The sequence below is a fragment of the Leucopleurus acutus genome (genome assembly GCF_964270905.1).
Source record: "Leucopleurus acutus genome assembly, chromosome: 5".
In the NCBI taxonomy this organism is placed as follows: Eukaryota; Metazoa; Chordata; class Mammalia; order Artiodactyla; family Delphinidae; genus Leucopleurus; species Leucopleurus acutus.
This window is the reverse complement of record NC_139147.1, coordinates 49,392,639-49,408,120: the sequence shown is the minus strand read 5'-3', so window position 1 is coordinate 49,408,120 and position 15,482 is coordinate 49,392,639. Positions and strand designations below refer to the sequence as shown.

The 15,482-nt window shown below is 43.3% G+C and overlaps 1 protein-coding gene across 1 annotated transcript; it reads right to left on the bottom strand.

Moving 5' to 3' along the window:
• Positions 1-391: 391 nt before the first annotated feature.
• Positions 392-11,991, bottom strand: NFKBIZ (NFKB inhibitor zeta). Its single transcript, XM_082839695.1, has 12 exons — positions 11,587-11,991; positions 9,097-9,236; positions 8,544-8,574; positions 8,318-8,421; positions 7,442-8,220; positions 6,399-6,504; positions 5,863-6,009; positions 5,607-5,670; positions 5,146-5,315; positions 4,147-4,257; positions 3,849-4,016; positions 392-1,545 (listed from the first exon to the last, which is right to left on the bottom strand). The coding sequence occupies exons 1-12, from the start codon at positions 11,873-11,875 to the stop codon at positions 1,492-1,494; spliced, it is 2,163 nt and encodes a 720-aa protein (XP_082695821.1). The 5' UTR covers positions 11,876-11,991; the 3' UTR covers positions 392-1,491.
• Between the last annotated feature and the right edge of the window lie 3,491 nt (positions 11,992-15,482).

Below are 15,482 nucleotides of genomic sequence, written 5' to 3'. Positions count from 1 at the left end.
CCTAGGGGCAAGATGGGAATAAAGACACAGACCTACTAGAGAATGGACTTGAGGATATGGGGAGGGGGAAGGGTAAGCTGTGACAAAGTGAGAGAGTGGCATGGTCATATATACACTACCAAACGTAAAATAGATAGCTAGTGGGAAGCAGCCACATAGCACAGGGAGATCAGCTCAGTGGTTTGTGACCATCTATAGGGGTGGGATAGGGAGGGTGGGAGGGAGACACAAGAGGGAAGAGATATGGGAACATATGTATATGTATAACTGATTCACTTTGTTATAAAGCAGAAATTAACACACCATTGTAAAGCAATTATACTCCAATAAAGATGTTAAAAAAAATTTTTTAAAGAAAAGAAATAAAGAAGGGTTTTTCATGAATCAAATTTATTACAAAGAATTAATGTACAATCAAAGCCAAATACATTCCTCGGGGTATGCCAGAAATAAGCAAAATAATATTATTAGAATTAAAGTTACTAAAAAATTAGGCATTTCTTTTCTGAATGGTAATATGAAACATCATGGTACGTTATCATTATTTGACAACAGAAAACCAGTAAAACATGTTTCAATATTGACTTTTTGTTGTTCTTATAAAGGTAAAACAAACATTCCAACAGAGCAAGTAAATCATAAACTCTAGAAAGTGAGTCATAAAAAGGTGTTCTCTTTAACAGCATGCAATTCCCTACAAATAATGTATCTCATCTCAAAGCATATTTACAATTCAAACAAAGCTCTGCCAGCTACTAAAGGAACAACTCTCCACCTGTTTCATCTACAGAGATGGTGATTACACAGCTCCTCTGAATGCATATGATTTTTAAAAATAGTGAAAATCCACTTGTTCTTTTCTAGTTTATTGATTTACACATTTCAAATGTGGCCATGTTAATGACCAATGTACAAATATTTGTATAAATATTTTAAAAGACAAAAATAACAATTATATACAGTTTGCAAAGATCAAACTTTAACCATGGTACCCTCCATCTAGTCCAACGACTAGAGACTTTCCAACACCAATAATTATCAGGTACTGCATCAGGCCAAACGAAGCCTCAACACTACGTCCAGATTTATTTTTTAACTTCCAAATGCTTTCATTTTTCTTTAAAGAAAAAGTTTACAATTCACCTCCTTTTAAACTGGCAATAGCTACATAAGCAATGCCTTATGCCACAAATCAAAGCCTTCTCCTACCCAAAAGCTACTGTTAAATTGAAGTCAATTTTACCACTCAGATTAAATTCAGATGTCTAGATTCCAGATACCTGGGTATGAAATATTAAAATCTGCCAAGAGGAATTAGATATTTTTCTTCTTTTCTTTTAACATAACCCACTATATAATAGTGAACTAAATATGTTTGTTTCATAGAAACAACTTACATTTGCCAATACAGAGCAAATGGTCTATGTACAGATACATTAGGACTGCCTAACTGACAGTGAGTATTGCTGACCAGGCTCCCAGCCAATGGAGCTAATACGGTGGAGCTCTCTGCTGAATGGACTTTCCCTTCAGGATACGTCGGATCTGGAAAGGAAACCAATAGGATTTGTAAGGGTATTTTTTTTTCTACGATCAAAGTACCACATCTCCTTCAGTTTCTTTGTAAGTAAGTATATGAAGAAATATGCAACAGTATGTGTCAAGATTTTAAGGGGACAAATAAAAATACTACAACTCCTTTTAAAGTTTACTACAGACCTGCTATAATGATCTTTGAGTACAAGAAAGTAAAGCATCTCCATTAAAAATTATCTGAGGCCGGGCTTCCCTGGTGGCGCAGTGGTTGAGAGTCCACCTGCCGATGCAGGGGACACGGGTTCGTGCCCTGGTCCAGGAAGATCCCACATGCCGCGGAGCGGCTAGGCCCGTGAGCCATGGCCACTGAGCCTGCGCGTCCGGAGCCTGTGCTCCACAACGGGAGAGGCCACAACAGTGAGAGGCCCGCATACGGCAAAAAAATAAAAAATAAAATAATAATCTGAGGTTGAAAATCTCCAAAAGTTTAACTAAGACCTATATTCTTTTCCTAATCTTTACTCCTGTTATTTGTGAGAACATTTAATATAATGCAGTAATCATGGTTATTATAATATCTCACCTACCTTGATGTCAGCCTCAACCAAGAACCGAGAGCCCACGTTACACACACAAGTAAATTATAATGCCCTTCGAGTCAAGATAGCTGTGACATCCAAGAATTACAGCATCTGTGCATGACTATATGGATCACAGGAAACCCCCAGGCTCATTCAGAGTCTAGTAATTGATTTTATACCCCAGCCTGACAAATTTTATGATCTGTCTCTCAGACCACAGCAGATAAGAAGCAACAAATTAGAAGAAAGAAGACTGGAGTAGGGGATGTAATTGACAGCTGCTAGGAGACACAATGACCATGGTCTGACAATAAAAGCAAAGGAAAAGACCCTCCCTCCACACACAGAGACACAAAAAATACAAAAGCAGGAAGGAGAGTAATCCAAGAACATTTAGCAAAGAGTCAAGCAGCTCTCCATGCTCAATACTCCCTGAGAACATCACTCTATGACTGCACACCACAAACAGCAAACCAGAAGTGAACAGTGCGCTTAGGACTCTACCATTTACTATTTAATGATGGTCCCTATGGCTGGACCCACTCTGAGTCTCAGTCTTCCCAGGTGAACCTTCACCCTGCAAAGTTTTCCTAACAATTAAGTGGTATAATATACAGGAAAACTCTACAAATCATCAAGTGATTCGTTTTAAGCTATAAAGAGCTCCACAAATATGAGTTACTATAATATTATGGTCATAGCGAGGGCTGTAAATCAAAGGCAAGGCTAAATTGCATTCCATATATTTTATTTTGTGATTATTAAAGTATGTAATGACCCACAGCCACAATCTCTTGTTTCCTCCAGGGAAAGAGTTTCATCAAAAATATTTTAAGTTCTTCCAAACGTACGGACACCAAGGGGGAAACTGGCGGTGGGGGGTTGGTGGTGGTGGGATGAATTGGGAGATCGGGATTGACATATATACACTAATAAGCATAAAATGGATAACTAATAAGAACCTGCTGCTTAAAAAAATAAATTAAAAATATGTAAGTTCTTAAAAAGAGTCAGTTCTTGTTATCAAGAAAAGTTTAGTCATATGAAACTGTTCAATCCCCAAATATAATATATTGGGTTGGCCAAAAAGTTCATTCAACTTTTTCATAACAGCTTACAGCGAAAACTGAACGAACTTTCTGGCCAATCCAGTAGAACCATATGATGAGAAAAGCATAATTTTATTTAAAGTGTAAAATATTTCTAGGTTCTAAATTATATAAATAACCTTCCCATTTTTTATTTAGGATCAGTTAGTAGATAGAAATCATTGTTAACAGCTAATGTTTACTGAGCAGCACCCACTTATGTGCCTGGGACTATTCTGAATACTCTATAAATACTGACCCATTTAATATGCACAATATTTGAAGGATCATCACTTACTCACAAAACTAAGATTCTCTTTCTTTAGTGTGTGCAGGAACCTTGGTTCCTCCTCTTTCATCAACTTCCAAATGTCAAACCATTCTGACTTAGCCCAAATCCAAGTTTGTGTCTTGGAAGAAAAAGAAAGACTACCTGACTTCTGACCATTTGGGGTCCATGGATAAACCCTCAAATTTCTTACTTTTCCTTTGGAGACAAAGCAACTGACTCTAAAGGGCTACAGTGACCACTGTTGAGACACAGATGTTGATAAAGCCCACCTGAAGAGTGCCAGCTGGCCCCTGCCCCTTATGTTTCGGAACAATGCCTCAAAGTATTTCTTCTCCCTTCTGTGGCCCTCACCTGTTCTCCCACAGGGCCATCAGGAACCAAATGTACTGGCTGTTCATTCTCCAAGTTCCGAGTACTTGGGTCTGCTCCCTTCCTCATCAACAGGCGGACTGCATCCAACTGTGTCACCCGATATTGCAGGCTGGCAGCAACATGGAGGGCGGTGTTTCCATTGTAAGCCTAAAGACAAAGAGACAAAACGACACCCATCAGGAAGGGAGACTTTCATGAAAGCAGCTCAAAAGCTTGAAGAAGGTATAAAGAAGGTTATTCCAAATCTTGTGCAGTTCTTGAACACTTCTAAAAGTACCTTTGCATTCACAAAAGACAGGCAACTGGGCAGTTCCAAAAAGAGGCGAATGAGTTCCAGATTTGCTTCTTCAGCTGCCAAATGCAGGGCTGTGCGGCCACTTTTACGATCCTTGTCAAAGGCAAGAGGGGGAAAAAAATGAACATCCAGAAACCATGCCCTGGATATGCTTCTCACCCGGTCTCTCGTATGTCTGGTTCACCCTTGGAGACTCACTCGGAGTGCCCCCTTCTCCACAAACCCTTACTGCAACCCAAGCTCCATGGAATCTCTCATTCCTCCTAATTCCCTTTTATCACATCTACCCTTGTATACCGGGTGGCCATAAAATATAGAAACATAGACTATGCTGTTTTATCATGTGCTGTAATATAAGAAATCATTTACTGTGTATTCGCCTATGTTTCCAGACTTGGTGGCCACCCTGTGGACTTAAAATTAGCTATATCTGTCACCATTTCTACTAGACAGTAAGCTTCCCAAGGACCCAAGTGGCTTATGATTTAGGTATTTTCCCCTAGGGCCCCTAACTCAGTACCTCAGCCTTGTACACAGCAAATACTCAGCAAATAAACCTCAAATTTAAAGATAATAAAACATTTTCCAGTTTAAAAAACAGAAGATTAAGTCCAGAGCCAACAACAATGAAGAAACCCTTACAAAATGCACTACCTTTAGTATCTGTGTATAACAATGGAAGCAAAATGAAAATATCAATTTCAAGCATTTTCTTTTCCTTTCAAATAAAGACATTCGTTTCACAGCTAAATGATCTTTTGAATAATAATCCATAGATTAAAAGCAAATCAAGAAAGCAGATGAGGTGATCTTTTAAAATCTAAGCTTAACTATCCATACATTGCTACTCCATTAATTTAAAAAGATGGCAGAAATAAAATAAAAAGGGGGAGAAGTTTTCATCTACACTTGGGAAGAAGGTCTTCGGCTATAACCACGTCTCTCCCACATCCCATTTCCAAACTCCTCTGTGAATTTTACCTTAGCTTCCACTGTGGCTCCCATTTGAATCAGACACTTAATTGTATCAACTAGACTCTTATTCTTCAGCAAAAGCTCCTGAACTTCAGGTGAATGGGGCTGTTGATTTCTCTGGAGTTCGTGAACCACAGCATTGTGGGCCACAACTGCACAGTGTAGAGGGGTCAGGCCTAGAAAAAAGCATAAGAAAGCAGTGGTCAAGCATCCCATCAATTCTTTTAGTTGTTCTATAATTACAAACCTTGAGGGTGGCCTCTCACATGACCTACATATGGGCTCCACAAGAACTAGTAAGGTAATCTGAGTAATCCCTCCATTGGGTCTTAGTGCTAATTTTATCTATAGAATATTTTAGCTTTAATTACACCTCCCTTCCTTATTGGTATTGAACTTAATACCCTTAGAATTAATGGGCCCCCTCTCTGAATGTTTCTTCACCCAATAATGCATCAATCACTTACCATCATAGTTAGTTGACTCCAGATCCACAAACTGATTGCTCCCCGCTGCTCCCTTCTGAATTGCCTGTAGAATTTAAAAACAGACATCTATCAGCAAAAGACAAACTACACAAATACTTATCTACTAGTGTTCCAAGAAAGGAGTAAGTCAACTCAAAAGAGAGCATTGCAACAGGCAATCTACATCCAACTCCTAATATCCAAGCCGTACCCCTTTGGCCCTATGGTAATGGGAGCCTGGCTCGCTGCCTCTTACCTGAAGCACCTGGGAGTGGCCCTTCTCAGCACAAACATGCAGGGGGGTTCTTCCCCAGCAGTCAGTCGTATTCACCTGGGCCCCGAGGTTCACCAGATCCTGCACGATGAGGTGCTGATTGGCAGCCACTGCCACCTGAAAGGCACTCTGTGGACATTCAGAGGAAAAAAATATTTTTTAAAACCCATAACACTATAGTAACAAAGAATATGAACCTAAACTAAGACTGAGGGGAGAAAACCCCACATAGAGAGAATAAATCCTGTTAATAAGCAATAAGATACTGTAACACAAGGAAACTAAAATAAGCTTAGGGTGCAGCTTTATTATACCCAGTTAGTCTTTGGTCAAATAACTACAAAGTTAAAGTTAATAACTTCAAGGTTGGCAGTGACAAAGAGTCAACATCCAGAAGTTAATATTAACTAAACTCTCTTGGTCTGGAACTCTGAAATGATCTACACATAAATATGAGACCGGCCGTCATCTTGTCCCCATGACCACACTTTGCCATTTCCCTCTGTCAAGATCCTCACCTGTCCATTGTGCTCTTTAATATCCAGCATGTGAAGCGCATTCATCTTTCTTGCAAGGACATAGGAAAGTGCCCTTCTCCCCTGGGCAACAGCAATATGGAGGAACCTGGGGAAAAACAAAAGGAAAAGAAAAGAAGTGAATTATTTATTTCACTAAGTTCATCCTTTTTTAAAAAAATTTCTTCCTTTAGCCCCTTTCTTGATATGTTGGTGTACTCAAATCAAACAGTACAGAGCATAATTTGTCTTTTCTGCTATGCTGACAATACATCTGAGTTGCAACAAGATGAATTAGGTTACCAGAAAAAATAAGTACGCCAGGCACCATGCTGATTGCTTTAAGTCCATTATTCTTAATGTTCATAAAAACCCACTGAGGGAGGTATTATCATTTTACATGCCCAGAAACTGAGGCATAGAGAGGTTAAACAACTTGCCCAGGGCTTCCCTGGTGGCGCAGTGGTTGAGAGTCTGCCTGCCGATGCAGGGGACACGGGTTCGTGCCCCGGTCCGGGAAGATCTCACATGCCGCAGAGCAGCTGGGCCCGTGAGCCATGGCCGCTGAGCCTGCATGTCCAGAGCCTGTGCTCCGCAACGGGAGAGGCCACAACAGTGAGAGGCCCGCGTACCGCAAAAAACAGAAACAAATACAAAAACAAAAACAACTTGCCCAACACCACAAAGATGTCAGGACAGATCAGTATTCAATCTACAAATCAACTCACAGTTGATCATGACCAACTAACCATGATCTAACTGATTTTGCTCTACAGACACAATCTATGCTAATCTTTCAAAACCAATTATTCAAAGACATGTACATTTTTATTAATTTAGAACAGGTAATTTGTTCAGCCAGAAAAAAAAAGAAAGGAAAACTCTCGCTTGAAATATGAGCTATCATTCTACGCCCACTAGTCATCTTGTTTAGCCAACCACTTACTCAGATCTAAGCTGGCATCCCTTAGAGAAATTCTGTGCCCACTATGTCCAGCAAGCATGGCTTACCAAATCAGCTCAATGAGATAAAGGGACATACTCACGTGTCACCATCTGCATCCTTTGAAAGAAACTGGTCTTGGGAGATATGTGCCAATTTGCTTTCTTCCTGCTCTACTTGCCACTGAAAAAATGACTTCCCTAACTGTGTGGTGTTCATTGGATTTCCGACGATGTTCGGGAAGGGCAGTGGTGTGTTTAAAGGGGCAGAGCCTGCATCATGCCTCGCCAGGGCCTCACAGGCACTGTGTGACATCATGTTGAAGTCCTGCACGTGGGCATCACTTTGCTGCTGAACACTGGGGGCAGTCTGTGGGGGAACAGCAATATTCTCAGATTCCCTGGGACCACTTAGAAGGGATGCAAAACTTTGGTTCAGGCAGAACTGTGGTTCTTGACCATCAAAGATGTTTGGTTCATAGCTGGGGGACTGGGAAGTTCTGGAATAAGGACTGTATTCCAGAGCCGGGTTGTGGGTGTAGTGCTGTGGCGGCAGCTGCTGCACGTTCTGGTTCTGTGAAGAATACTGGTACATGGAAGCCTGATCCATCATGTGTGGGGAGCTGCTGACTTGGAAGGGTTGGTATTTCTGAGGTGGAGAGAAGACCTGCCCTCCGTGGAAGTCCTGACACTGCTCGTGGGGGGAGCTTGGAGGGACCCCAGGGCGCATCCAGCTAACTTGGACAGTGTTCAGGGAAACCAGGCTGCATTCATTCTTAATGTTGATAATGCTCTGAAGCAGATCAGCACTGCTGTCCTGTTTGGATTCATTGTGATGGACATCTTCCATGCTTTCCGCGGGTGTGGGTGTTTGAGGTGGCGTCTGGAAAGGGAGAAAAAATAAGTTGCGCACTTCCTTCCAAAATTATTCCAGGAATAATTTCCAATGGGTATTCAGAGGAAAATAGTGAGATACGTACCAAAAACTGGGTATGTAACAAAGCTGGTCTTTTGCAAGCTGGTCCATCAGATGATAAATCAGGGCCTTTCCTTTTCCCACTATATGATACTGTGTTCTTCAATTCTATACCCAAGAAAGGAATATGGAATCTGTGATAATTTTATTTCACAGATTTTTACCCATAATCACACTACACTGTTTTACCCTACAGTCCCCGTGATATTATAAATAGAGGTAACTCTTACCTGTGAATTGCTCTCTGTTCACACCTTGTGTCTATAAGGAAAAAAAGTTTCCAATTTAGTGTGTGATAAATGGTTTCCTGATTAACATACATCAACAAACAGACTTATCTCTACCCCTCTTTACAGTTCACCATAAACCTTTGACATAGCTATTTTAGCAATATTTATTTTCTATGTTAATTTCCATCCTATCTTGCAACTTCCCCCATTTGCACTTTCACCTTAGTTCAACTCAGGTTAAGATAAAATTAATAAGGCCACTTGAGTTTTCCCTTTCTAGTCAAAATGTTCCATTTTAACTGAACCACATTAATTTCCTTGCCCCCAACTTGCCTTCATTTATTTATTCATTAAATTTCTCTTGCACACTTGCCAAGTACCTAGCAGTGGGCCAAGTGACAGCAATATAGCAGACAGCAGGACAAATATGTTCTCTGTACTATGGACTTCGTGGTCTACAAAAGACTTGCCCAACCTAGGTTAGCAGAGAGTAATAACACTGACAGGCTAACCTCCCTATCCCCCAACCCAAAACAAATAAATTACGTGCCACCTTAAAATCATCGACGGCTTGTCCAGAAGCCTTCTGTTTATGACTTCGGATGTGCAACAGGAGTTCCTTCACCGAGTTCTTCACGCGAACACCTTGAAAGGGTCCTCTCTGCTGCCTTCCAACCCCCATATGGGGCTCAACTGTTCAAAAAACAAAACAAAACAAAACATATCCCAATTAAGTGTCTTCACAGACATGAATATTAATAATCTCAAAAGCATAGCTATCCAACGTGATAAAGTTCCCAACTAACAGACCGCAAAGCCTCTTCAACTCGCTTGCCTCATACCTTTCCCCACCAGGAAGCCTAATGAATTAAAGCTCATAAAAATATTGTTTCAGGGAACCCCAGAGCCGAGAGATAAACCCAAATTAATTCTCTGTCTCTCAGCCCTATCCACCCATGAGACAGGATCACAGATTTTGCCACCCTGACTCTCATAACTCTGTAACTATTCTAGACTTTTGAAAAACCTTGGGGGAGCAAGGAATAAATGATGAATTTTTAGCTTTTCAAACCAAAGGCTTTATGTCCACATAGAAATTTTAAAGTCTATCAATTCCACTCCCCTAAGAAGGTACAAAACAAACTTCTCCCAAAGATCTCAATGTACCAAAGCCTAACATTTAACAATGTCTCAGTTTATTATTTCCCTCTGTTCAGCTACGCCAAGAAAGCTACCTAAATTCACTGAGCTTAAACGCACTTCCACATATGCACACAGGATTTCCCCTCACCGACTGTTTTTGATCACATAGGCCTTCTAAGTAGAAAGGAAATAATCTCATTTCATATTTAAGCTTTAAAATACACTTTAAAATGCAGTACATGAGGGCTTCCTTGGTGGCGCAGTGGTTGAGAGTCCGCCTGCCGATGCAGGGGACACGGGTTCGTGCCCCGGTCTGGGAGGATCCCACATGCCACGGAGCGGCTGGGCCCATGAGCCATGGCCGCTGAGCCTGCGCGTCTGGAGCCTGTGCTCCGCAATGGGAGAGGCCACAACAGTGAGAGGCCCGTGTATCACAAAAAAAAAAAAAAAAAAATACAGTACATGAGTACACTGACCACTACTATGTCACAACCTCTTGGGATGAGCTGAACACAAAGTAAACACACAAAGAGTCAGGAAATGAATAATTCAGCAACCCCATTGAGAATGGAAAAAAATAAGATGGGACAAAAATCAAGGCATAATTTTAAATATATAGATATATACACATATATATATATATAATCAAATACATGAGAGAAACAACTCAATGATAGAGCAAACTAAACACTAGTTAGTTTTATGTTTAAGTCTAAGAATATCTTGCCAGAATCTAACACGGCATTTCTCTGGAATGACAGTAGTTAATAACTCAGCGTCACAGGGAGAAAAATTCAGTTTCAGAAATCCCCTATGGTAAACCAAAGAACTAACAAAATAGTTTCAGCCAGATGAAGGCCAAATGTGGAGGAGAAAAAGGGTCTAAATACACACACAATTTTGGCATTTGCTACACACTTAACATACAGGGAGCATGTTATACAACCGAGTGGTTTAAATCACTTTTTAAAATAAAAATGACAAATCACATTTTAAACTAAAACACAAGCAAAAAACAGGAGTGGCCAGCCGTGGGGAATACCTGAAAGAGAACGCTCTTTAAAATCATGCTGAATAGATTTTCCAAAATTTGAGATTATCTAGACGTTCTTTGGTTCACCTACAGCGACATCCTGTTTTCCCCCAAATTATGCAACTCCGTTCATTAAGAAAAGAAGCTAACAATTCACAGCCGCAGAACGGAAACGTTACGCCTTTCTCTGCTACAGACGGTTCAACCATTCTAAAGCACACAAAACAAAAACCGAAGAAATTCTGGGCAGACTTCGGAAAATCACAGACTCAAGGTATAAACCGGTTTTCAGTCCAGCTTCACCTTACATCTTAATAATATCGGTTTCTTTTCTTTATAAAGTCCTTTTACTTAAAATTTCCACAAATACGTACTTAGAAAGAAAGAAAGAAATCACGACCTTCAACCCAGTACCCAAACCCTTATCGCCGGCTACAGCCTTTCACTAAAACAGCCACAAGAAAAAGGTACACCTACATCAGACCCAAAATCTCGCCATAGCATGTGAATTATACCTTAAGAAAAGTTTTTTTTTAAAAAAAGAGAAAACCCAACGTGGTCCATTCCCCCCACCCGAAGTCAGAGCTCTGTGTTTCAAGTTACCAGGCCAGCTAGAAGGCGCCCAGATTTCACAGACGGCCAAAGGGCATCGAGTGATATTCAACGCCCAGCACGGGGCAAGGCATCCAGTAGTGGCCTAATAATAACGGCCAGTGTGATTATGTACCTCCTCTAAAGCAGGCGCCGAGGCCACCTAACACCTGGCCGAGGTACTTCGCTTCTGGGCGGCCCAGACCCCCCCCTCCCCGCGGGTGGGCCGCCCGCAAACAGGGGTCCTGGGGCCGCCCCGTCGGGGCCGGTGGGTACCTTGCAGCCGCTCGGCACGGGCGCCGCCTCTCGGCCGGGACTCTACCGCCCCGCAGGAGGACACGGACGAGGCAGAAGAGAAGTCGGACGAGTCAGAGCCGGGCGAGCCGGGCGCCGAGGGCCCAGACGACGAGCAGCCGGCGTCGCAGGCGCCGGGGGCGGCGGCGGGTGGCGACGCCCCGTAGAAGTAGGCCAGGTTGAGTGGGCTGGTCATAAGGCGGCAGTCGCCGGCCGCGTCCAGCAACCCCTCTCCGCCGCGGCTGTCGTCCAGCAGCTTGTCCACGATCATACTCCCGGGATCGGTGCTCGGGGACCCCAGACACCTGCGCCACCGGTTCGCTGCGCGCGGCTGCCTCCCGACTGCGGCTGTGGCTGTGATGGGTTCCGGGACTTATCGGCTGGAGGACTGCGCGGGCACGGGCGTGGCCCCGGGCTGCCCGACTATTTAACCGGCCTTCGAGGCCAGGGGCGGAGAAAAGAGGCCACCGCCTTGCCAGCCTCCCCCGCGCCCGGCCGGGCCATTGGCGGCGTCGGGGTAGCCTCCCGGCCCCTCCTCCGGATGCGCCCCGTTTCCAGTAAAATGTACAGGATGAGGCAATGTGCCCTCCGCCCTCGCTCCGCCCTCGCTCCGCCCTCCCGGCCCCGCCCAGACCGACCGGTTGTTTTCCTGCCCTTCACCTAGAAACCCCGATGGAACGCGGCCTCCTGGCCCTCGGACCGCCGACCCGGCCGCCAGCCGACGGATGTCGGGGCCGGCGCAGCCTCGGCGCGCTCCCAGCCTGGCCTAGGCGCCCGGGAAGACGGCGCGTGGCGTCGGCCTCGCCCTCATTGGGCGGCGAGGAGGCGGGAGGCGGCGGTGGGAACAGGTTGGCCTGGTTCCGTGGCGTAGGAAAGTGCTGGAAGGTGCGCGCCGCGCAGCCCTCCCGCCGCCCTGCGCCGAGCTTCTCGCCAGCCCCAGCCAAGGCGTCTCCCAGCCAAGGAGTCTCCGGGAGGTTCTTAAAGGCCCGTCTCCTCTCAGTGTAGTAAAAGTTTGCCAACGTACCTTTTGGCCAAATCCCAAACTGAAAGAGATGTTGAAGCCATTTTTTTCTGTCCTCAAATTATAATACGGGCAACAATTTTTTTTTTTTTTGGATGCAGCCCAGGAATAAAAATTGGTGTCCTGTAAACTTCCATACTGAAACAAATACGTCTTAGCAAAATGACAAGTATACATACATGTATGTGCCTATTTACATATATGTAATTTCTTTATGCTGCACAACTGTCCATTGTGTCGGATAAGCACAGGAATTTTGCTCTTTCCTATCTTAAATACTTTAATGGAGTCACACAATTTTTGTAGTGAAGTCCAATTACTTGCTAAAACCGTGGCTAGGAGTTAGCAGGAACTAAAGATGAATGATTATGTCTGTCCTTTCAAGTACATTATAATCTTTTAAGAATGATAAGGTAAGTACACACATGCTATATTAAAAGAAACCAATTATGATTAAATATCATGAGGGATACAAAGTTCAGTGGGTGTCCTAAAAAGAACGTCTAGTGAAGGGCAAGATGAGGTCATGAGGAAAATCTTTGCAAAGAAGGTGACATCTGAGGTTGGCCCCAAAGAATGGATGAGGTTTCAATCCACAGCATTTATAGGAAGAGGGAACAACAATGAGCAAAGAATTAAAGAAAAGGTGTCAGATAAAAGCTTACAGTCCCTTCTAGGATAGTCAAGGGAAGACCATAACATTAAATGTGAAAGGTAACTTGGTGTTTTTGGGTGGAGCACCTCCAGTAACAGGCTGACACACTGGTCTTTAATAAACATTGAGTGAACATGAAAGAATTTGGGGCAGGCAAAATTAATCCGGAAGCAGCTCAAAGGAGGAGAGAAACCACTGTAATGGCCCAAGAGAGAACTGACGTGACCCTGAGGCAGAGGCAGTGGGAAAGAAGAAAGTAAGCAGAAAGAAAACAGGCCTGCGCAGCATTGCTAAAGCAGAATGCGCAGGTCGCACCGGGTTGGAGGTGGGCAGCAATGAAGGGGTCCCCAACCAGGCTATGGTTTGGGGCTGGATGACCATGTGAATAGGGATGCCAACTTCAGATCACAGGGGAATCAGGGAAAGTAGACTGTTAGGGTCCCAAGAGGAAGAAATGAGGGAGGCAGGGGAGGAGGGAGACAAAGAGCTTGAATTGTTATTCAGTATTGATAGGTGGTACAAGACCCTGGTGCAGGTGCTAAAGTAAATATTTCCTTGTTTCTCACAAATGTTGTATTGCCCCAGGAACTTCTTGCTGCCTTTCCCTCCTGCCAGTTTTTGAGTTTTGGTAAACTGTTTTAAAAATAAAAAGAAAACAGCTCCCTTGATGTATCTGCAGAAAACAAGGCTCCAGTAATTGCAGTTCCTCCGAAACCAAAATCACTTAAAAGATGCTCCAAATGAGATACTAGGCTTTCTCAATAAAATCTATTTGGATTTTTTTTCCTTCCCACTAACATTTTATGTATAATAAAGGACTTAAATGGCCATCCAAATAAATTCACGGCCGATATTTTTTTTACAAAATTAATTCTTGGGCTTCCCTGGTGGTGCAGTGGTTGAGAGTCCGCCTGCCGATGCAGGGGACACGGGTTCGTGCCCCGGTCCGGGAAGATTCCCACATGCCGCAGAGCGGCTGGGCCCATGAGCCATGGCCGCTGAGCCTGTGCGTCCGGAGCCTGTGCTCCGCAACGGGAGAGGCCACAACAGTGAGTGCGAGGCCCGCGTACCGCAAAAAAAAAAAAAAATTAATTCTCCCCCTAAAATTATTTCCTGTTTCACTTGGTATATAAAAATTCAAACTTCAAAATCATGGCTTCTGGAGAACTTAATATAGATAAATACGGTCAGTAGACTAATGTTTCAAAATAAAGTTTTCTATGAAATATCAAAGCAATCATACTGTTTTAAAAGACCACAAACCACCCCCCCTTGGGCTTCCCTGGTGGCGCAGTGGTTGGGAGTCTGCCTGCCGATGCTGGGGACACGGGTTCATGTCCCAGTGCAGGAGGATTCCACATGCTGCGGAGTGGCTGGGGCCGTGAGCCATGGCCGCTGAGCCTGCGTGTCTGTAGCCTGTGCTCCGCAACGGGAGAGGCCACAGCAGTGAGAGGCCCGTGTATCACGAAAAAAAAAAAAAAAAAGACCACAACACACAGTCAAGAATGGTTATTTGTTAATATCACTACAAAAATTAACTTTAAATGCTCATTTCAATGTTGAAATATAAACTCAGTGTGGTCTATTAGGTTGAGTGATATGACACTGCCACTGTTCTAATCAAACATTGTGTACCATTCACTCTGTGGAGATAGCTAACCATGTTATGAGGACTCTCTGGAAAAGTCCACTGAGGCCAACAGTTAGCACTAACTTGCTAGCCATGTGAGTAAGCCATTCCAAAAGCAGATCCTCCAGCTCCACATCTGGCCTTCAGATGGCTGCAGCACTGACCAGCATCTTGAAGGTAGTCGTATGAGTAACCTTGAGTTAGAAACCCCTTTCAAAGCCACTCCCAGATTCCTGACCACAGAAACAGTATTTGAAAAATGAGCCTTTGAGAATTTACACAGTTTACACTGCTCATCATAGGTGGAGAAGAGATTAAAATCCTTATCTGTCTGAGTCTGGAGCCCAATCTTTTGCTTTAGAAAGGGAGATCAGAAGACTCATTTCCTCAAGGCTCAGATGCATGGTCTACATCTAAAGATATAGAAAACGATGAAAATGACAGATCAGAGAGTTCCCTGACTCATGAAAGGAAGAAAACTATTCCAAAGCAATTGGAAGGAACTGTAAGTATAAAATAAAAATACGATGATGCTCTTTTCCTTGGCTTTATAGATGTTAATAATTTACCTT

Excerpts from the sequence above, each read along its gene's own strand:
- NFKBIZ (XM_082839695.1), bottom strand. The coding sequence starts at position 11,875 with ATGATCGTGGACAAGCTGCTGGACGACAGCCGCGGCGGAGAGGGGTTG. Across the intron at positions 9,237-11,586 it reads CCGTGCCGAGCGGCTGCAAG|TTGAGCCCCATATGGGGGTT; the intron begins GTACCCACCGGC and ends TTTTTTGAACAG. Across the intron at positions 1,546-3,848 it reads ATGGCCCTGTGGGAGAACAG|ATCCGACGTATCCTGAAGGG; the intron begins GTGAGGGCCACA and ends TTTCCTTTCCAG.